The sequence below is a fragment of the Canis lupus genome, chromosome 31 (genome assembly GCF_048164855.1).
Source record: "Canis lupus baileyi chromosome 31, mCanLup2.hap1, whole genome shotgun sequence".
Taxonomy (NCBI): Eukaryota; Metazoa; Chordata; class Mammalia; order Carnivora; family Canidae; genus Canis; species Canis lupus.
The window spans coordinates 28,192,498-28,216,322 of NC_132868.1; the positions used below are offsets into that span (position 1 = coordinate 28,192,498).

Consider the following 23,825-nt stretch of genomic DNA (forward strand, 5'->3'; position numbering starts at 1 on the left):
CTATACAGCAACTCCTAAGGATAGACTCCAGAGCCAAACTGCTTGGGTTCAACTTTCAACGATACTACTATTTACTAGCTCTCAATGCCTTAGTTTTGTCATCTATATAATGAGGATAGTAAAAATACCTATTTCATAGGATATTAATAAAGATTAAGTAAGTTAATATATGTAAAGGGCTTAAATAGCTCCTGGCCATAACTGTATATGTATTAGCTATTATTATTATTGCTACTCTAATTCCATGGCTGTAATACTCTTCCCTCATTATCTGCAGTGCTCACTTTCATCTTTGAATCTTTCAAATGTCACCTCCATGGTAAGGTTTTTCCCTTCCTAACCAATCAGCAACACTCCCTCTGGGTACTCTCTATTCCTCTTCTCTGCCTTATTTTTCTCCACACCTCCTATCACATTCTATAGGCTATATAAAACTTTACTAATTGTTACCCTCTCCCCACTAGAATATAAATTCTATATATAAGGAACAACATAAGGAATAAATATTATTCCTTCTTAAAATGCATTGGATAATCTTATATATGCAGAAATCTTTACCTCAATTTTTAGCCAAACTAATTTATTCAATTTCTGTTTAAGTGGTTTTGATGATCATTTGAGTTTTGCTACAGATATGTATCTTAAAAATACTAAATGAATGAAACTGGATTGCTTTCTTAGGCCATATATAAAAATAAACTCAAAATGTGTTAAAAACCTAACTGTGAGACCTGAAACCATAAAACACCTAAAAGAAAACACAGGCTGTAATTTCTTTGATTTTCTATTTTATTTTATTCATTTATGATAGGCACACAGTGAGAGAGAGAGAGAGAGGCAGAGACATAGGCAGAGGGAGAAGCAGGCTCCATGCACTGGGAGCCCGACGTGGGATTCGATCCCGGGTCTCCAGGATCGCACCCTGGGTCAAAGGCAGGCGCCAAACCCCTGCGCCACCCAGGGATCCCTGTAATTTCTTTGATATCTGCTATACCAACATTTTACTAGGTATGTCCCCATAGGCATGGGAAACAAAAGCAAAATTAAACTATTGGGACTACAACCAAAATAAAAAGGTTTTGCACAGCAAAGGAAATCATCAACAAAATAAAAAGCCAACTACTGAATGGGAGGAGATAAAATGACATATCTGATAAGGGGTTAATACCCAAAATACATTTAAGAAGTCATCTACAACTCAATACCAAAAAAGAACAAATAATGCAATTAAAAAATGGGCAGGGGACCTGAAGGACATGTTTCCAAAAACATACAGATGACCAACAGACAGGAAAAGATGCTCAACAACAATAATTAGGGAAATGCAAATTTTTTTATAATAAATTTATTTTTTATTGGTGTTCAATTTGCCGACATACAGAATAACACCCAGTGCTCATTCCGTCAAGTGCCCCCCTCAGTGCCTGTCACCCATTCACCCCCACCCCCTGCCCTCCTCCCCTTCCACCACCCCTAGTTCGTTTCCCAGAGTTAGGAGTCTTTATGTTCTGTCTCCCTTTCTGATAAGGGAAATGCAAATTAAAACCACAATGAGATATCACTTTACACCTGTCAGAATGGCTAAAATTGGAACCACAAGAAATAAGTGTTGGTGAGGATGTGGAAAACAGGGACCCATGTACACTGTTGGTGGGAATGCAAACCAGTGTGGCCACTGTGGAAAACAATATGGAGGGTCATCAAAAACCTAAAAATGGCAGTATCACACACCCAGGAATTCCATTACTGGATATTTACCCTAAAAAAAAAAACAAAACAAAACACTAATTCAAAGAGATCCATGAACGCTTGTTTACTGTAGCATTACTTCCTACAGCTAAATTATGAAAAGAGCCCAAAATACCCATCAATAAATGAATGGATAAAGAAGATGTACTCGCGCGCGGGCGCGCACACACACACACACACACACACACACACACACAGGAATATTATTCAGCCATAAAAAGAATGAAATCTTGCTATTTGCAAAGACATGGATGAAGCTAGAGTATAATGCTAAGTGACGTCAGTCAGAGAATACCATGATTTCACTCATATGTGGAAATTTAAGAAATAAACGAACAAAGAAAGAGACAAAAAAATATAGAAAAACTGCTGGCAGCCAGAGAGAGCTGGGTGAGAGATGGGTGAAATAGGTGAAAGGGGTTAAGCGTACACTTATGATGAGCACTTATGTTGAATCATTATATTGTACACTTGAAACTAATATAACACTGTATGTTGATTATATTTGAATAAAAAATAAATAAAACCCCAAACCCCTGCAACCTGTTTTCCAAACTGGTTGTATAACTGTCCATTCCAGTAATAGTACATGAGAATTTTAGTCCTTCACATTCTTACCAACATTTGAAAAGGTTTTCTTCATGTAGGCATTTTAATAGATATGTACTGGTTTTTCAATTTCTTAATTATTAATGACACTGAACAACTTTTCATAAGCTTTTATTAATTTATATTTCATTTTAAATAATTTATTTAAAGGAGGCTCCATGCCCAGAGTGGAGCCCAACACAGAGCTTGAACCCACGACCCTGAAATCAAAACCTGAGCCAAGATCAAGAGTTGGACACTCAACCTACTGAGCCACCCAAGTGCTCCTCATGTATTTATTTTCTATCTTACATTTTCTTCCATAAAGTCTTTTTGAATATTTTTCTCTTACAAAAGACTCTAAAAAATATAAATAAGATAGGCTGCAAAATGAGTAAAACTACTTTGCCAAGTACTACAATAAAAGTTTCAACATTCACTATCTTTTAACAATTATAGCCTTAGGAGGTTAAAAAATATATTTTTTTTAATAAATAAGGAAATTGAGGACGAAAGAAGTTAAATTATTAGCCAAGACCACACAGCTAGAAATGGGATAGCTGGAATCAGAATTCAGATGGTCTCCTACAAAGCCAATTAACCCCTATGTCATACTGTCTCCCCCAAGTCTTAAAGTGAAGTAAGAGTTCAAGTCAATTTTAGAGCCTAAGGTTCATACTACAGAAAAAATACTATTATCAAGACAATGGGCTTTGCACTGTATCACAATAAAAAACACCGAACAACCTTAGTAAACAACAACAAAAATTAGGTCCTATGTCTCATACACAGAAAACAAAATTTGTAAAATGTACTACTTAAAAGATTGTTCAATAAAAGGTAGACTTCTGAGGGACAAATATTTGTAGTCAGAAAATTTTTATTAGTATCTATTTCATCCAAAGAAGCAGAATTAAGTTAAAATGGGCTTTAACTTCTTTTCAATAAAGCAAATGTATAAATAAAATATAAAATAAATATTATATATGCACATTTATACATTTTATTTATACCAAAAGAATTTTTTCCCACTACAGTACATTTTATTTATCAAATTTGGAGTTTCTGATAATTTGGAACTATTAATAAAGGATTTATCAAACCAATTTAACACTGTATATATAATGACATAAACCTCGGGCTATTTCTATCCACAGAAATTTATTTGCAAATTTAAGAGATTTGACAATTTATTATAGAACAAGAAAGCAAGAAAAGAATTTCCTTCTCTTGAGAAGAAGCTATTACTACCTTCAAGGTAAAGAGAAGATTGAATCAACTAGAAGAAAGACCTCTTATGCACCAGCCTGGCAGCATTTACCCACGTTTTTTATTGCAAAAAAGTATGTTTTAAAAGTGGTATTAGATATTTAGACATTTACCAAGTCACAACTCCAACTCAAAAGACTTTTATTTCTCTGGAGTCCCATGAAAAAGGTATATAGGGCTTGTTTTCCTAAGTCTTTTTGTCATCTTTAAGAGCAGAGTTTTTACATACTACATGCAAACATAATGGTTGTGAATTCACATGACTTACACTGATGCAGTGAGCTGTCAATTAGAATTCCAAAAGGCTGCCAAACTGGCCAAAGACTTATTTATAGGCCAAAGAGCTATCTAAAGGACAAAGGCTGTAAATGGGGGGGATGGGGAGAGAGGCAGAGATAGACTGAGTAGAGTTTATAGGCAGATCGTCTAGTATTATTATACTTCTTTGCTTGTAATAAATAGTTACAAAATCCTAAATTCAGGCAAAAGGGGACAAGAAATTGTCAAAAAATTCAAACAAGTGAATCTTACAGAACACAATATAGTTTTTTAATTTAACAAATAATTACTGAATCCATCACTATCCTAAATTCTAGGGATTAAACACTTTCCTCTAATGAGGACAGGGTTCCTTTTCCAATTTATGGCTACTTATTTTCTAACTAGTGGCTACTTAATTTCTAAGTCACTTTTTACCAATGTATAGTTTTTCCTTAAAACTCTAAAAACTACTAATTTATGATGATGTAATAATAATATACTGTATGAAATTTGAATATTTAAAAATTTTTTGAAAAAATATGAGGGTTTAGATCAATAAGGACTCAATCTCACTAGAGAAAATTTCACAAGTTAGTCATACGAAAGATAAGGAATATAATGCTTTGATTTTTATTTCATACAGCTATCTTCATTCTCCAGAATGTTAATACTTGGGTAATAGCACAAAAAAAAACAAAAGAAAATAAAAATTTAAAAGACTAATGAGGCACGAGCATTTTTGGGGGCTTATGGGATATATTCTAAAACTGGATTGTGGCAATGGTAGCATAACTGAAAATTTACTAAAAGTCACTGAATTATACATTTAAAATGGGCTTTAAGGGATCCCTGGGTGGCGCAGCGGTTTGGCGCCTGCCTTTGGCCCAGGGCGCGATCCTGGAGACCCGGGATCGAGTCCCACGTCGGGCTCCCAGTGCATGGAGCCTGCTTCTCCCTCTGCCTATGTCTCTGCCTCTCTCTCTCTCTCTGTGACTATCATAAATAAAAAATAAAATAAAAAAAAAATAAAATAAAATGGGCTTTATGCAATAAATTATATCTCAAATTGTTTAAAACTAAAGACAATTTTTAAAGAGTTATATATATACACACAAACATATATAACCTTCCTCTCCATACAATATGGATTACTACTATACTATTACTTAGAGCCTGCTGGGAAGCATTCACTCAATCATTCAAATATTTATTAATCACCTATTTGTTAAGCACTAGAAATAAAAAGCTGGACCAGACGTAGCATATCTGTGCCTTTAAGGAAGTAGTATTTATGACAGAGAAATAGAATAAAATAGTAGTAAAGCTTAACATTTAGCAAACATTTGGTGCCAAACACCACTTATAACACATTACTTGATTTTACTCATCTAATAAATGTAATGTTATAATATGCATATACTGCTCTTGACATTAGAAAAACTAAAGTAAAAATGAAATACAAGCTGAATCTTTAATAAATGGAAACTTATCTAAAGATAGGATTCCAGGTAGAAAATGCAGCATATACAAAAAGAGGGAATTATAAAAGATGGTGCATGCAGGATCTGTTGAAGAATGTCAGAAGCCAACAATAGAAAGGTAGGCAAGGAGCCATATCAATAAGATCATAATCGATTATATAAAGCTAATCTACAGAAGAGTTCAGAGAAAAGTTGAATTACTGGTATTTTCAACCCAAACAATCATCACATCTTAAACAAACTTGGCAGGTACAATAGTCGTTCAACCCAATAAACATGGTAAACAAAATGGTAAAAGTGTTTAACTGTGAAAGTCTGCTTTAGGATGCCTGGGTGGCTCAGTCAGTTAACGTCTGACTCGATTTCAGCTCGTTATGATTTCAGGGTCATAGAATTAAGGCCCAAATCTAGACTCTGTGCCAGCGGGGAATCTGCTTGAGATTCTCTCTTTCCCTTTGTCCCTCCCCTCACTCGTGCACACATGCTATCTCTCTCAAATAATCTTTTTTTTTTTTTTTTAAAGATTTTGTTTATTTATTCATGAGAGACACAGAAAGAGAGGCAGAAACACAGGCAGAGGGAGAAGCAGGCTCTCTGCAGGGAGCCCAATGTGGGACTTGATCCTTGGACCCCGGATCATGCCCTGAGCCAAAGGCAGATGCTCAGCGGCTGAGTAGCCACCCAGCTCTCTCAAATAATCTTAAAAAAAAAAAAAAAAAAAAAAAAAAAAGTCTGTTTTCCCATACCTTTTCTGTTTTTCCCCTCTTTTCATTTCCACTTGATCTCTCCAGTAGTATGCTTATTCGTGCCTTTGCCAAATATCATGTATGCCGGCAAACTGCATGTGATCAGCAAATAAATTCTAATTTTATGTTTATGACAATAAGGAGGAAATTTTGAGTGCTTAATGTTAAATGCTTACTCAAACTGTGATTTCTCAAGATAGTATTTATTAATAGTAGTAGTAAAGTTCTAATTAGCACTACTACTGATGGGCAAGCCTTTATAAGCAAAATCAAATTCTTACCTCTAACAAGTAAAAAGATAACTCAAGATTTAGTATAAGAGAAGTTTCAAAGTAAATTCAACAAGGAGGGGCAGCCCGGGTGGCTCAGTGGTTTAGCACCGCCTTCAGCCTGGGGTGTGATGCTGGAGACCTGGGATCCAGTCCCAGGTCAGGCTCCCAGCGTGGAGCCTGATTCTCCCTCTGCCTGTGTCTCTGCCCCTCCTCTCTGTAGGTCTCTCATGAATAAATAAAATCTTAAAAAAAAAAAAAAAATTCAACAAGGAGGCCTAATTTAACCTTGGCAAGTTACTGAACAGTTTTGTAAACTAATTCTACCAAAAATAATACTTTTAAATGATCCATATCTAAATTATAAGTACTGAAATAATTAGTACATAAATATAATTTATGTCACAAAAATGTAATTGTTAACAGTTAACTCCAAGGAATAGGATTACAGTAGAGTTTCACTATCAAACATTTGAACGACAGGGAAATGTATTAAATTCAGACTTATACATATTTCTTTGGAAAAGTTAGAAAATAAACATAGTAACAGAAAAAAGTTCAATTTTCAGTTTCTTGTATTTCCCTATCTTATACAAGATATATATACATATGTACACACACGTACCTTTAGTGTCATATCTAAAAAAATCACTGCCCAATTCAATGTCATGAAGTTTCTGTCCTAGGTTTTCTTCATAAGAGTTCTGTTTTAGGTTTTCCATTTAGGTCCTTGATCCACTGAGTTAATTTTTAGTATATGGTGTTAAGTAAGGGTCCAATTTCATTCTTTTGCTTGTGGATATCAAATTTTCTTAGCCCCATTTTTTGAAGAGACTGCCCTTTACCAAATGAATGGTCTTGGCACTCCTGTCAAAAATCTTTGACCATATTTGCAAGAGCTTATTTCTGTGTTCCCTATTCTATTCCATAGGTCTATGTTTGCCTTTTGTTAGTATCATACTGTTTTGATCATGTCAAGTCTCAAGTTTTAAATTAGGAAATGTGAGACCTCCAACTTTCTCCTCTTTTTCAGGACTGTTTTGACTATTCAGGGTCTTTTGAGATTCTATATGCACTTCTCCATTAAATCTGTAGATCATTTTGGTAGTACTGACATTTAACAATAGGTCTTCCAACCCAGGAACGTGGGATGTCTATTTATTTGTGTCCTCTTTAATTTTTTAGCAACATTTTGCAGTTTTCAATGTGAAAGTCTTTTACCTCATTAGTTAGGTTTATTCCTAAGTATTTTATTCCTTTCGATGCTATTGTAACTCAAATTCCTTTTCAAAATGTTCCTTGTGAGTGACTGCTGATTTTACATCCTGTAACTTTGCTGAATCATTTATTACTTCTGACATTTTTCTATAAGGATCATTAGGGTTTTTGACATATAAGATCAAACCATCTATAAACAGAATTTTACTTCCTCCTTTCCAACTTGGAGGCCTTTTGTTTCTTTTTCTTGCCTAACTGCTCTGGCTAGGACTTTTAGTACTATGTTGAACAGTACTGGTGAAAGTGGGCATCCTTGTCTTGATCTTATTCTTACAGGAAAAGCTTCCAATGTTTCACCATCCAGTATGCCATCTGGGGGGCTTTTTGTATTTGGTCTTCATTATATAGAGGTAGTTTCCTTCTATTCTTAGTTTGTTGAGTGTTTTTATCATGAAAAGGTATTGAATTCTGTCAACTGCTTTTCCTGCATCAATGGACATCAATGTGTGGTTTTGCCCTTCATTCTGTTAATCTGGTAGAGTATACTGCTTTTCATAAATTGAACCATCCCTTACATTCCAGGATTAAATCCCACTTGGCCATGGTATATAATCCTTTTAATATGCTGTTGAATTCAGTTTGCTAGTATTTTGAAAATTTCTGCAACACTATTCATCAAGGGTATTGGTCTGCAATTTTCCTGTAGTGCCCTTTGGCTTTGATACCAGAATGCTAGTTTTTTTGTTGTTGTTGTTGTTTTTGTTTTTTTCAGAATGCTAGTCTTACAGAATAGATGTGAACATATTCCCTTGTCAGTTTTTCTGAGAGAGTTTAAAGGGGATTAGTATTAATTCTTAAATGTTTGGTAGACTTCACCAGTGAAGCCATCCAATCCTGGGCTTTTCGCCATTGGAAGATTTTTGATTACTGATTCAATTGCTTTCCTAGTTATGGATTTTTTTGTTTTAAAGATTTTATTTACTCATTCATGAGAGACACAGAGAGAGAGAGAGAGGCAGAGGCAGAAGTAGGCTCCATGCAGGGAGCCCAATGTGGGAGTTGATCCCGGGACTGGGGGATCACACCCTGAACTGAAGGCAGATGCTCAACCACTGAGCCACCCAGGTGCCCCCCTTCCCCCAAGCTATAGATTTGTTTAGATTTTGTTTCTTCAGGATTCATTCTTGGTAGGTTGTGTGTTTCTAGGAATTACTCCATTTCACCTAGGTTATCTAGTTTGTTGGTGTTTAAGTCATACATATCCTTTTGTAATATTTTTTTTCCTACAAAACACATGACAAGTAAAAACATTATCTTACATGAGTAAACACTAAAATACAGGTACACAAATAACAACTCTAAGAGTTCAATTAAGAAATGATCAATGCAAACTGTTGTGAGGGAAAATTTGTATGCCAGACTCTGTCATGAGAATTAAGAACAGAGTAGTATACAAAATAGACAAGGTCCAGGTTGAACTGAGGCCTCCAATTCAACTGAGGTTTCAGCTCAACCTGGAAATATAAGGGAGAAATGGCAAGGTAAAGGGAAGACAAGAAGTGTTTCCAATAGGGACCCCATAAAAACAAAGATAGAAAAGCGAAACTGAGTGTTAAAGGTAAGGTGGATTTATCTGCCCTAAGAGGGAGAAGAGTCTAAGATGAAAGTTATAGAAATGGGGGAATTATAAACTGAAAAGTTAAGAATCCAGGGGATGTTCAATGTTTGCCTTTTCCCTAGCATTTATGTAGCAAACACTCAAATATCTGCTAAACTTAACTGACAGGCTGAAATACCTAGCTTATTACAAAATTTTAACTGACTTTATAGACAACAGGAATCCACTGAAATAATGGTGTTCTGGGAAGTTTACCGAACTAAATTCCAATGGTTCTCAATCTGCGGTGATTTTGCCACTCAGGCAACATCTGGCAGTTTCTGGAAACAATTTTGGCTTTTATAACTGGGAGGGAGCATGTTACTGGCATCTAATGGCAGAGGCGAAGAAAGCTCTAAAACAGCGTACAATGCACAGGAGGTTCCCCATAAGAAAAAACTTATTTGGCCCAAAGTATCAAGTGTCAAGGTGGAGAAACTTGGCTGTATTCTACCATGAATTATTCTTATAGGAACCCAAATTTAAAAAAAGGACCCCAAATTAAGTTCAAATATATGTGAAAAAATGTATAAGAAAAAGTAAACATTCTAAGAAATTTAATAGCAGTAAGATTATGGAGGATTACTTTATTTCCATTTCTCTAAAAAATTTCTACAATTACATGCCATTACCATTTCAAGAGACAAAAATTTACCTTCATTTAAAAAATCTGATTTAGTCACTAATCCTAATTACAGTGCACACACATTTTTTTTTTTTTTTAAGTTTCATTTAATTCCCTCAAGTAGTTCCTTAAATGCCAATGATAGCCCAGGTTCTGCAATGAGAATTAAGAAAAGACTGGTATACAAAATAGACAAGGTCTATACTTTCAGGGAACTTCTAGTCTGGGGGAGAAATTAACAGAGTAAGTACACTAACAAATTATGATCAATGTATTTCTTACGGAAAACAACAAGGGGGATGAAATTTCAATTAGCTCACTAGGGGCGTGGGTGGATGGCAACTCTATGTAAATAACACTGAAGACTCAGAGGATGAGAAATAAACAGTGGAGAAAAGGCGGGTATAGGTATAGAGGGTGGAGAAAGCATTCCCACAGATCAGCATGTGTGAAGGGCCTAGCTACTGAAGTGCTAGAGTTAGAAGAATTAAAAAATGAGAGTGTAACTAAGGGAGATAAAGTGACAGAGATAGGAGGGAGAAATAGATAGGGACCAGATCTGGTCTCCGTAAAGAATTTGGAAGCTAAGTGTGATGGAAAGCTACTGAGGCAGAGAGGGGCATGATTTCATTTTTTAAAAACCACTCTAGTTGTTTTATGAATTGGAGAAGAGCAACAGCAGAAATAAGGCAATCACTATGGAGATGAGATTAATAATGAGGTAATAATGATACGTCAGAGTTTAATAGTGAGTAGAAAGTTAACAGAAAAGTTAAGAACGGAATGACATTAACTAAATAATGTCATACTTACAATCTTGTCTAAAAGAAACTTCTCTTTCCAAGGATGCTGCTGCAGAAGCAGGCAAAGGCTGTTCATTACCATGTCACATCCTCCCTTCCACAGCACTGCTGACTAGGAAGGCGGTGAAGGGGAAAGCACCTAACTCAGGAAAAGCCAATCCATAAGTATGCTGAAAGTAAAACCTATCTGCTTCACTTTGGGTAGAGCTTTACTAGCTCAGATTCTCTCAGTAATTGAACGCAAAACTACAGAAAGATTAAGATAGTATCTAGGAAAAATAAAAACTAGCACTAGGTTAGTCGGAGACAGAGCAATACAAAGAGAATCCATGAATTCCTACCACCAAGACACTCACCTGATGTATCCTGAATGAAGTGAGAATTGGGTCCCTTAATATTCCTAATACCCCATCCTTATTTGACCTATTCTGGACAAAGGTGTTTCTTGCATTCTTAAAAGCTTTTAATCGAAGCAAGTACCCATTAGGTGGGATTTTAACTTTATGGAAACTGAGGTTTAAAAAAAATGAAGCTTTCCTAATGGCATACAGCTATTGAAATGCCCTCTTAGGTGTTCCAACTCTAAAAATCAAGCTTTTCCATGAGTCTCAAGGGAAGAGTTACCGGACAGTTAACATTTAGGATGTCCTTTCCCTTCACATTTGAGGTATACTATTTATTGTAAATTTGAGTTTAGGAAGGGCACACAAGAGATCTACTACTACAACAGTAGCTCACAATGGCTGAATATCCCCACAGGGTCAGTCTATAGCAGTGATCTTGACTTGTGAGAATGCAAACTCTGTGAGAATTTAGCCTGTTATTCATTGTTGTATCCTCACTGCTTACAACCGAACCTCAGACACAGAAAGTGAGTAAATATTTGCTCAACAAATGAATTCAATACAGGGAAGGATACATGGAGAAGTCAGTCAGTCAGAAGGGTACATGGAGAAAGAGGTAACGAGAGGTCACCAATGACCCTTTGGTAGTGGAAAGTTGTCATGGTCTCTATTTCTCTTAATTAAGCTTCTTAAAAAAAAAAAAAAACAACATACAGCTTTATTGAGATATAATTCACACATCATACAATTTGCCCATTTAAAGTGTATAATTCCAAAAAATAAAATAAAATAAAGTGTATAATTCCATGGTTTTTAGTATAAAGTCGCAAATAACCACCATCTAATTCTAGATTATTGTCTTCACCATATAAAGCCCATATCCTTTAGCAGTCATTCCCTAAGGCTTGGACAACTATTAATCTACTTTCTGTCTCTATGAATTTACCTATCCTGGACATTTCATAGAATTGAAATTACGGAATATGTGATCTTTTCTCCATTTTTTAGTATTTTTAAAATTTAAATCAATTTGCCAAGAATATGTGACCTTTTCTGACTGGCTTATTTCAGGTAGTAAAATACTTTCAAGGTTCATCATGTTGTAGAATGGAGCAGTACTTCATTCCTTTTTATGGCATAATACTATTCCATTGTACGTACAGACCACATTTGTTTACCCATTCATCAGTTGATGGGCATCTGGGTAGTCTGTTTTGGATATTATAGGTAATGCTGCTATGAACACTCATGTACAAGTTTTTGTGCAGACACTTATTCTTAATTCGCTTGGGTTTTACCTAGGGGTGGAACTGCTGGGTCACATGTTAATTGTCTAACTTTGAGGAACTGTGAAACCACATTCCAAGGTAGAATGCACCATTTTACATTTCCTTTAGCCATGTAGGAGGATTGCACTTTCTCCATATCCTCACCAACACCTGATACTTTTTATTTATTTTTGTTTTCACACTTATTAAAAAACCAATCCTAGTAGGTCGAAGTGGTATCTCATTATGGTTTTGATGTGGCATTTCCCTAATGACTAATGATGTTGGTTATATTTTTTATTTGTTTATTGGTCCTAAAAAGTTTTTATGATTTGAAGATAATACTGTTACTAGCTTAAAGCTGGAGAACAAAAGGGAATTGGGAAAATGATTCAAGATACTAAGAGAAAAAATGTGAACACTGACATAAAATGTTGGATCACAGTTGATCACAATGAACTCAATTCTATAAATATACCTGTATATAATGAACACCTCCACATAATAATTCAAAGGCAAAATAAGAAACCATTCTACATCTATATTGAACAGGGCTGCTTTACAATGTTGTCTTCAGTAATTTTTTCTTCCTTTCTTTTTACTCTATCAGATCCCCTCATTCTTGTGACAAATCTGGGGTTATGTGAAAGTACCAACATTCTTCCCTACCTAACACACAAACAGAGCTTGTGCTGCCCAATCACAGAACCATACTCCCCTACCCAAAATGATTAATTTGGGCATAAGCATGCAATCAAATCTTAAAAAAAAAAAAAAGATTTTATTTATTAATGAGAGACAGAGAGGCAGAGAGGCAGAGACACAGGCAGAGGAGAAGCAGGCTCCATGCAGGGAGCCCAACGTGGGACTTGATCCCAGGTGTCCAGGATCACACCCTGGGCCGAAGGCAGGCGTCAAACTGCTGAGCCACCAGGGCTGCCCAAATCTTACTTAATCAATCTTCCCTAGACCTTCACTAGAACTCTAACCGCAATTAATACCAGTTGTGGCCCTAGACTTACAGGTTATGAAAGCTTATGCTTAAACTAATGTGAGGTGGGTTTCTGTTCCCTGAAACATAACCACATAGTATAAAAATCAGCTCTTTTAGCCTAAAGTTATCAGACTTTTTTCTTTTTTAAAGATTTTATTTATTTATTCATGAGAGACACAGAGAGAGAGAGGCAGAGACACAGGCAGAGGGAGAAGCAGGCTCCATGCAGGGAGCCCGATGTGGGACTCGATCCCAGGTCTCCAGGATCATGCCCTGGGCCGAAGGCAGATGCTCAACCGCTGAGCCACCCAGGCGTCCCTAAAGTTATCAGACTTAACTTGGGTTTTATACTTACTAAAAAACCAAGAATAATGTAACAATTATTTGAAAATATTAAGACTATATTTTACTTGCTTTTCTGGACCAGTAACAGCTGAAAGTGACCACAGAAGACCAGGGTAAATAGGTAGAATGGGTGGCAAACAGGATAGGGTCATTTCATAAAACCAAGGAAACACTACCTATAGAGCCATCAAGATACAACTACCATTAACTAAATAAATTTAGATAATGCCTGCTTTAAGGAATCAAAAACACATGCTATAAAAACTAAAACAAGTATTCAGAGTAGATACTGAGCAACTAAAGTTTTCATAAAGTAGGAAACTGAGATAGAATATGATTTGCTATCTTATATTAAAAAATATGCCTACCACCAAATTATAGGATTCTGACTTTTGTCAATAAATATTAAATTCCGGGTTTTTCAAAACACATTATTGAAAATGCAATTTATGTTAGGTTTAATGTAAATTAAATTTAGGGTAAAAGCGACAGCTAGTAAAATTTTGGTCTAATAGTAAATGAACAGTAATAGAAAAAGCTTAGGTTTTAAGTGTATCTATGACCTTAACTCTTTTTTCATCACAGGTACTAAAAGTGTAAATCAAAACTATTTTCTGGTTAAATTTACAATCTTGTGGGAAAAGTTACAAACTACATTAGGTATTTACTAACCTACTTACAACACAAAAATTAGATAAATGAAGTCAGAAACTAGTAATTTTGCAACAATCTGGTTGAAGCACACAAGAGAAAGGCTTTTACTTGAGCGCTAATGAACAGAAAAGGAAGCCTTCCCCAATTCATGTGATGTGATTGGAATTATGGTCCACAGCAGTACAAAAGGAACTACAAACAAAATGTTATTCTAACAAGGAATACGAGGGATTATTTGGATATAATGAATGATGAAGCAAGCTGGAAGAAATAAAGAGCTTCCATTCACTGTATATACTACATGCCAGGCACTATTAAGCATGTTTAGGGAGATTCAAAAAATAAAAAATAAATGGCTAGAGATATTAAGTTAACTTCCATAACTATTAAATGGAAGAACCAGAGTTCAAATCCATGCTTTAACTGTTACAGTCTTTTAAGAGATTTTATGAATTAAGGGGATCCCTGGGTGGCTCAGCGGTTTGGAGCCTGCCTTTGGCCCAGGGCGTGATCCTGGAGTCCCGCGTCAGGCTTCTGGCGTGGAGCCTGCTTCTCCCTCTGCCTTGTCTCTGCCTCTCTTTCTCTAAGTCTATCATGAATAAATAAATAAAAAATAAATAAGTAAATAAATAAATAAATCTATCTTTGGTGGGGAAGAGAGATTTTATGAATTAAAAGTGACAGTCATCTCTTACAGAAGCAACACTAATAAACAAAGACAGTGGCTCTCAAAGTGTGATCAATAGGTTTCTGTAGAGATACTGAAGCCTTTTCAGAGGGTCCACAGATCAAAACTATTTTCATATTACTACTAATATTTACTATGGTTCTAATATTTGCACAGCAATGCAATGCAGTGGGTAAAACTGCTGGTGTTTTAGCATGAATTAAGACAATTTCACCAAGCTGTATAAGTACACACTGTATTTCAGTTAAGAAAACAAGATACATGGGTGCCTGGGTGCTCAGTTGGTTGAGTGTCTGCCTTTGGCTCGAGTCATGATCCCAGGGTCCTGGGATGGAGCCCCCATAGCCCGACATCAGGCTCCCTGCTCAGTGTGGGGTCTGCTTCTCCTTCTCTCTCTACCTGCCACTCCCCTTGTTTGTGTGCTCTCTTGCACTCTCTCTCAGATAAATAAAATTTTTAAAAAAGATCAGCTCACTTAATGTCCCTGACAGTACAGTAAAAAATTACCTTTTTAAAAACTGGCCCTTTCTTTAAGTTTTGTGATAAAATGAGGATTACACATAAACTACTGCAGCATACCCACTTCTGCATAACGATGACTGTCTCAAGGAAAAAGTTTTTGTATGATTGAGTTGCAAACTGAACTAGCCATTTTTTTTCATAGAACACCATTTTTACTTGAAAGAACGACTGACAGACAAATTATGGCTATTCAGACAGTGTCTGGCAGATGTTTTCACAAAAATGAGCAAAGTGAGCTTATGGCTTCAAGGAAAACAACTTACAGTGTTTCTTGCTAATGATAAAATTTAAGCTTTCAAGTGAAAATAAGAATTTTGGAAAATCTGTATCCATCACTGTGAGCTTCACAAATTTCTAATATTCAAGCTTTTTTTGATGAACTACTTGATGACACTGACAATAATTGGTGAATTTTCACTGTATAATAAAATGTGCCAGCATTTGGAAGATCTGCATAACTCTGTGAACTAATATTTTCCAAATGACCAATACATGCTTATACAAAATCAGGCATGTGCAAAAGATACAATCCAAGTGCAAGACAGACCTATACATTTTAACATAACAGAGTATGAAAGGCTCACTGATGTGTCCTCAGATTCCATATTGCAACTAACCTTTAAGAAACTACTATTTTGTGGAGTTCTGGTATAGTATCAAACAAAAATTTCCATAATAATCTGAAAAGGCTATTAAAACATCCTCCCTCTCCAACTGCCTGTGTAAAGTGGGATATTCTTCATATACTTTAACCAAAACAGCATTATCACAAAAGATTGAATTCAGAAATAGACATGACAATCCAACTATCGTTTCTTGAGCCAAATATAGGAGACCTCAAAAACAAAACAAAACAAAACAAAACAAAAAACAAACAGAACAAAATTAAACATGGCTATTCTTTTCACCACATTTTCTGGGTTTTAGAAAATAAGTTATTTTTCATTAGAAATTTGTTTATATAAAAATATAAAGTAGCTTCATTGTTATTTTTATGAGCTAATATTTTTTTAAATTCTTGTTTTAATTTCTGAAATGACAGACTTTTTTTTGAAATGACAAATAGTGATAGAAACCCACAAACAAAGCTCTTTCAGGATCCCTAATTTTTAACAGCGTAAATAGGTCTTCATCCTCCAAAGCTTTGAAAACTTCTGGACTAAAGCCATTAGAAGTGTGTGTGTGTGTGTGTGTGTGTGTGTATCTTATTTAGTAGATGCCAATATAAAGATTGGCATCTCATATTAACTAAAAAAAAGGGAGTCTCCACTAATCCTTTTACTAACCAAATCTAACTATAAATGTATTCTCTAGACTTTAAAGTCCACAAAAGATACACAATTTCAAAAATCTCTCTGGGAGAAAAAGGAAACTTACTGAATAGCTATTATACCCCATGGACTATGCTTTCACATATAACCTTTTAATCAACTTTGAGACTTGTATCAAGGCTGAAAGAAGTTAAAAACAGGTAATATGGTATGGTATAAATAGTACAGACTTTACTTTGACATGTACCTGAACTAAAATCATTCCCTTAATGTAATGTTATTAAGTCACTTAACTCTAGAGAGTTTTCTTCTATAAAGTAATTCCTATTATTAGACTGAGAGAAATGAGAATACAATTAAAAGCATATACAGTATATGCTTCGATCATACTTCTCTGTTCCAAAAGTAAACCAGCAAATACCAAAATCATCATTCAAGACTAGACTTGATGACACTCTCATTTTACCATCACAGTCCTTAAGGCAGATGAATGCTGCTCCAAAAAAACACTCAAAAATATTTTGAGGACCCACAGTAACTATCAGGCATTAGAGATCAATGCTTAAAAACTATATACACATTTTTCTAAAGTACTTTCATTCTTTTGAAGTTAACTCACTCCTACAACTCTTCCCAATCTTGTATATATATGTTCATTTGACATTCTAGAGACTATGAAAAACGAAGACATTTTGATATCTCAAAGAAAATTATCAATGAAGCAATTCTGAAATTGCTTGCCTTGTAAACCAGGAAAGCTGACAGGGAGCACAAAAACAATTATTTAATTCCTAACTATATTTCTATTAGATATTTCACATTGTCACATGCCTGGACTATTATATGAAAAATTAGACTGCAGTTATTTTAAGTATAGTAAATATGTTCCAAGATTTGTGATGAGAGAGGTCAGTCTCTAAAAGTTAACAAGACTTAATAGCTTAACAATGCTTTTCACTCTGTATGGTTACAAACTACCAAAGCTGGTTAACAACAACAAAATAGCCGATCAATTTATTAAACTCTTGCCAACCAAGCAACTGTTTATTTCTAAAGTTCAGAGAAACACAAGTGTCCAGTCATTTAATATTTTATTATTTATTTTTAGGGTAAGTTTTTTTCTCAAAGTTGTGTTTTTATAAGATCTAATTAATTTCTTTTTTAAAAAAAGATTTGAGAGAGAGCATGTGAAAGAGAGCACACGCCCACAACCAGAGGGAGGGCCAGAGGGAGAAGCAGACTCCCTGCTAAGCAGGGAGCCAGATGTGGGGCTCCATCCCAGTGACCCTGGGATCATGACCTGGGCCGAAGGCAGACTCTTAACTGACTGAGCCAGCCAGGTGCACCAAGAGCTAATTATTTTCTAACAATTTATGCTATTAGAACTTGGGATACTCTCGGAACTACTGTAAAAATCATAGATTGTTTGGAAAGTCTACAAAAGAATCCCTGCTCTACTTTTAAAACATAAACTAGGGACGCCTGGGTGGCTCAGCGATTGAGCACCTGCCTTTGGCCCAGGGTGTGATCCTGGAGTCCCGGGATCAAGCCCCACATCAAGCTCTCGGCATGGAGCCTGCTTCTCCCTCTGCCTGTGTCTCTGCCTCTCTCTCTCTCCCCCCTCTCTCATGAATAAATAAATAAAATCTTAAAAAAAAATAAAAAATAAAAAACCATAAACTAGATGAGCTTTATTTGATCTATCCTGACAAATATTTTAAGTTTGGTCACTACCCATTTCCTGTTTTGTGTTCAGTGTACCCTTTCTATGGTTACCTTTCTCAACCTAGTTAACAATGATCCTCTACCACACTGCAAGAAAGCAGTCAAGCCCTTAACACCATCCGAAAATTCCCATAAATTATTTTAAATGAATACTGATATACGTCTTCTTTAATACTTTTGTGTTTCAAGAATTTAGCATGATCACATTTTGGAAGAGCCAGAATGGTAGATTGAAAGGTAAGAATGAGCATCATATTGAAAGCTCTTAATCAGTTTCAACTTCTAACACTTAAAAATTATGACTATTAGAAGGGTCAATGATTCCCTGTGGTCAAACTACTCTTCAATGAGCAATTAAAGAGCTCTACGTTAAAACTCTTCCCTTTTAAGTTCAATGTAACTTAAGTTCTGTATGGACACAGAGAAAAAACAAAGAGCCAACTGCAAATACGGTAGTAAAAGAATCAATTACAATGAATCCTATTAAATCACCCTAACCCTGAAGCAAAAAAGCAAAAAGTGATAAAATGCTCAGGGAACTGCTAGCATCTTCCTAACATGAAGCAGGTGCCAAGTACCTCTGTTTTAATAGATTAAAGAATCTTTAAGACTGACTCTCAAGGTCACACACAAAGTTAGAGATCATTAGATCACACTAAACTCTAGGACTTTGTACTCTATGTCATTATCAAACAGTATCAGATCAAACTGAAAACATGGTAATTACCTCATTCTATATGCTGTTCTATATCTGAACTGTCCAATAAGAGAGCCAATAGCTTCATATGGCTATTAAGCAGGTGAAATATAGCTAATCCACACTGAGATGTGCTTTTTAAATTTTTTTCTCCTTTTAATTTTTTAAAAAAATTTATTTATTCAAGAGAGACACAGAGAGGCAGAGACATAGGCAGAGGGAGAAGCAGGCTCCCTGCAGGGAGCCTGATGCAGGACTCTATCCCAGGACCCCCACAGCAGATGAGCCAAAGACAGATGCTCAACCACTGAGCCACCCGGGTGCCCCTGAGATATGCTTTAACTGTAAAATACAAACCGGATTTTGAAGACTTAGTATGAAAAGAATATAAAATATCCCAATATTTTTTATATTGCTGATGTTATATTGGTATTTTGGATATATGGGATTAAATAAAATTCACTGGATAGTAATGGTCCATACTTCTTTACAAAAAACTCTCAGTGAAACAGATGTCATCATTGAGACCTAAACCCAAAGTAGAATTTTCTTAGAATCTATTGTAGCAAAACATAGTAACTATACGTGGAGGGGAAGGTTATGGGGATAATAAGTGTTCTGAGGGACACAGACATATAGATAATTAAATACACAAAAAAGGCCATTTTAGTGTTCTCTAAAGATGATAAAAAGTTGCTATCTCATTACAAGTGTATCTGACTTTGAATAAGTGAGGAGAAAGTACAGTTTCCACTAGAGTCATGTCATTTTCCTAGGTGAAACAGTGAAAATATCCCTATTTCTTTTGTACCCACAGGGTTATCAAAGTCCTCAAGGATGTCCCTAGGCACTATAAACTTCTCAAAAAAATCTGGTTAATGTGTTTATAGTTATTTTTAAAAATCACTTATAATATTGTTCTAATAGAGTCAGCACAATCTTATTTTGACTAATGTGATAAGAAATTGACAGTAAGAGGAAACATCAAATTACCAAAAAAAAAAAAAAAAAAAAAGGATCGCTTTAGAACAGTTTGGCAATCCCAGAAAAGGTTACGTTTAAAGTTACCGTATAACCCACTGGTTCTACTCCTTGGGATATAACCAAAGAGAAATGAAAACATAGGTCCACAAAAAACTATGTACATAAACGTTCATAGCAGCATTACGCATAACAGCTAAAATAGAGTGGAAACAAAGCAAATGTTCATCAACTGATGAACGGATAAACAAGATGTGGTATATCCATAGGCTGGATTATTATTCAGCATATTACTCAGCCATAAAAAGGAACGAGGTGGAACGAGGCTCTGTTTTATTTTTGTTACATGTGAAAACCCTGAAAACATTATGCTACCTAAAAGAAGCCAGTCACAAAAGATCACATACTATGTAACTCCATTTATAGGAAATATCCAGAATAGGCAAATCTAGATGGAGAGTAAAGGGAAATAGAGATTCTTTTTGGAGTGATAAGACCATTTTAAGATTGGCTGTGCTAATGGCTGCACAGGGTTGTATAGCATAGGAATTACATTTCAATGAAGCTGTTTTTAAAAAAAAAAAATGCAGCCAGAAATGTAGGTGAAGGGAAAGCATCAGAACTTGTCAAGCATCTAATCGCTATTTTTTGGATTTTGTAACTTGAGGTATTTATGTTTTTAAATTTCGTAATGGTTTTCATTCTAAATATTGATATCAGTAAAAAATTTCCTTCATCACAGTATTACCCAAGTAGGTAAATTTAATGAAAAAATCGTAAGTTGTACCTTTAAAGTGGTGATTATTATGGCATGTGAATTATATCAATAAAGTTGTTAAAAATTTTCCACAGAAAAAAAAGGATCACAGGATAATATCTCACATTAACCTTAAAACAATCACAGAATTAAGAACCACATCCTCAGGTATTTTAATAGATCCTCAAACTATGAAACCCACTGAAAACAACACAAACTACCTTAAAGATTGAACGGCTTTGTGAAAAGCCCCCCAGGATAGTTACTATCTCAGTCAACCAAATGCTCAAAGTTCAGAAACAGGTGATGGGAATTTGGAGATTTTAGTATAAAAAAGTACAGAGGAGCAATACAAAAACTACTACTTGACCACTTTTCTTTTAAAAGCTACATTCCTGATGCAGGCACAGGATGCACGTATTAAAAAAAAAGAATCGATTTACCTAGACTCTCAACACTGAAGGGAAGAAAAGTCTATCAAAATTCTGTGATTGGTGTGCGTGTGTGTGTGTGTTTTACCCACACACCTCATGTAGCCTAACCACCTGGGGGGGGAGGGGGAGCTGTATCGAAGATAATCAAGGGTTCCCCCCCACCCCCCTTCTAAAATAATAAAACGGGATGGTGCCATTCCAGAGCCCACCCCATCCCCCACTACCACCACCTGCAGGTGGAGGGAAAGGATACTGTAGACTAGAGGATGACAGCTTTGTATAACCCTGTGGACTTTATATATAAGAATGCAGCTGGTGGTCTCTCAGGAGGGGATAAAGAGATTTGTGAGCAAGCTGAAATAAGGGGTATTCTTTGCCTGGAAGAGGGCACACCGTGAGCCACATCTTGAATCAGCTATATCCAGAGTAAAACACAGGCCGCTGGAAGGCACTGTTAGCATCCACCAGGATGGCCTCTCACGCCGGGGGTGTTTTTTTCAACGGAGAAGTTGACTCCTGTAGTTTGGACATCGGGGGGAGGCAGGGGTAAAGCGGGAGTCGGGAAGACCAGAGAAAACGCCTTTAAGTGGAGACGACTCGGACCCCGCAGGGGAAGTTCCGAGCCCCGCTCGGTCGCCGCACGCTCGTCCCCCCCCCCCCCCCCACCGCCCTCCTCACGCGGCGCCAGACGGCGGGGCCCGGGGCAGAGCCGGAATCTCCGCCGGGGCCGGGGCCGGGGCCGGGGCCGGAGCCGGGGCCGGGGCCGGGGCCGGGCCGGGGCCGCGCGGCACACGCACGCCTCCTCCGCGCTCGCCGCGCCCGGCCTCCCCGCCGCGCGGCCCAGCCCCTCGCACCCGCGCCGGGCCGGCTCCCCGGGGCAGGCCTAGGCCGCGCCGGCCGTACCCCCGCACCCCGCTCCCGGGCGGAGGGGGGACCAGGCCCGACACAAACTTCCCGGCGCGTTCGCAGAGGCGTCACGCACGGGCCGGCCCCCAGCGCCATTCCCCCGCGGCCCGGCGACGGCGCCCGCCCCGGCCCCCCACGCCCGGAGTCCCGGCGGACGTCGGCCCGAGGCCCGCAGCCCCCACCCCTCCGGCGCCCCCGAGTTTACCTCCAAGTCGCGGCCTTTGTTCTTGAAATTCTTGAGCCGTTGGTTGTCCAGTTTCTCGTTGTCCGCCATGGCCGGGCCGGTGACTCCTTCCCCCGCCCGGGCCCCCGCGGGATCCGCCCCAACCACCACGCCGCACCGACACTCCCAGGAACCGGGCCGCCGCCTCAGCTGCAGTGCCCGCCGCGCCGCCGCTTCCTCCCTCCTCTCCGCTGCCTCCGCCGCGGCCTTCTCCTCCTCCTCTCCCCGCCCGCCCCCCCCGCCCTAACCCCGGCGCGACCGCAGCTCCGCCGAAGACAACTGCGGGGCCGGGCGGCGGCAACGGCGGCGGAATGTGCTGCCGGCTGAGAGGGGGAGGCAGCCTCGATCTGAGGGCCCCGGAGCCGCGGCCACGCCCATCGCCGCCAGCCCCGCTCGCCGATTGGCCAACCGGGCTCCGGTGCGCTCGACCAATCAAAGAGGACGATGGAGAGCGGGGGGCGGAAGAGAAAACGGAAAGGGGAAGCGAGCGGCGCGGGGAGGAAGGGCCGGAGGGCGGGGGAGGCTGGGAGGGCGCGGCGGGGGCAGGGCGGGGAGGGACCACGTGCCCGGGAGCCGCCGGGAGGAAGCGAACGGGAATTGGGCGACTTGAGGGGCGGCGGGGAGGGGAAGGGAGGCCCGGGAACGAGTTGGTTCGCTCCTGTTGCCGGGGCCGCTTCGGACCTCTGCGGTCCAGGATTGGGGCGGACTTAAAGTATCCCCCCGCCCCACCCCCCCCGAGTGCGCCTTCTCTTCCAGGGCACGGCTCGCGCGCTCCGCTGGCTTTACAGGAAGTGCGAGCTGCGCCTCGGCCCAGTCTGGGTCGGGACACGCGCCCGCCGCCCCCCGCCCCCCGCCCCCCCGGGGTTCCCGCCGCGCGAGGCCCGGGCCGTGGGCTTGGGACGCGCAGGGGGGACGCGCGTTCGCGAGTCGCGGCGGGAAGCGAGAGGGACAGCGGGTGGGAAAGGGAAAGGACGCCTTAGGCGCATCCGACCCGTCCATCCCTGCACACCTGTCCCCGCAACAGGTAGGAGCTCGGGAAGCGCTGGTGACCCAGTGATGCTACAGCCTCTTAAGGTACCTCGTCTTAGGAAGTCAAAGAAGCTGCTTGGCCGCAAAGTGCTAACTTCTGGAAGGCGGAGACCGCGGCACCTGCCGTGATGTGGTGCTGTGACTGCGGGGAGAGAATGGATTCCGAGGATGTACATTTGTGTCGGGAATATTATTACTAGAGAGGCGGAAATAATACGAGCTACGAAGGAACGTGTGCGAATATTTCAGAAAAAAAAAAGGGGGGGGGAAGGAAATAGTTTGAAAATATATTTACCCATTGATTGCATCTCACATATGCAG

The 23,825-nt window shown here is 38.6% G+C and overlaps 1 protein-coding gene and 1 long non-coding RNA gene across 8 annotated transcripts in view; one reads left to right on the top strand and one right to left on the bottom strand.

The window, feature by feature from the left end:
• Nucleotides 1-22,864, bottom strand: part of KPNA4 (karyopherin subunit alpha 4) — a 62,480-nt gene extending 39,616 nt beyond the window's left edge. For 2 of the 3 annotated variants that reach the window (XM_072807916.1, XM_072807915.1), the window contains exon 1: nucleotides 22,458-22,864. In XM_072807916.1, coding sequence (XP_072664017.1) covers nucleotides 22,458-22,526 — 69 coding nt within the window. In that variant the 5' untranslated portion in view covers nucleotides 22,527-22,864. Of the gene's footprint in view, nucleotides 1-21,739; nucleotides 21,863-22,457 lie in introns of all 3 variants that reach the window. The other variant, XM_072807917.1, reaches the window with a different exon arrangement.
• A 188-nt stretch (nucleotides 22,865-23,052) lies between these two features.
• LOC140622241 (uncharacterized) overlaps nucleotides 23,053-23,825 on the top strand; it is a 111,560-nt gene continuing 110,787 nt past the window's right edge. Inside the window, exon 1 of one of the 5 annotated variants that reach the window (XR_012021990.1) lies at nucleotides 23,053-23,499. This is a non-coding gene — a long non-coding RNA (uncharacterized lncRNA). The remainder of the gene's footprint in view (nucleotides 23,500-23,825) is intronic. The other 4 variants (XR_012021991.1, XR_012021989.1, XR_012021993.1 and 1 more) reach the window with 4 other exon arrangements.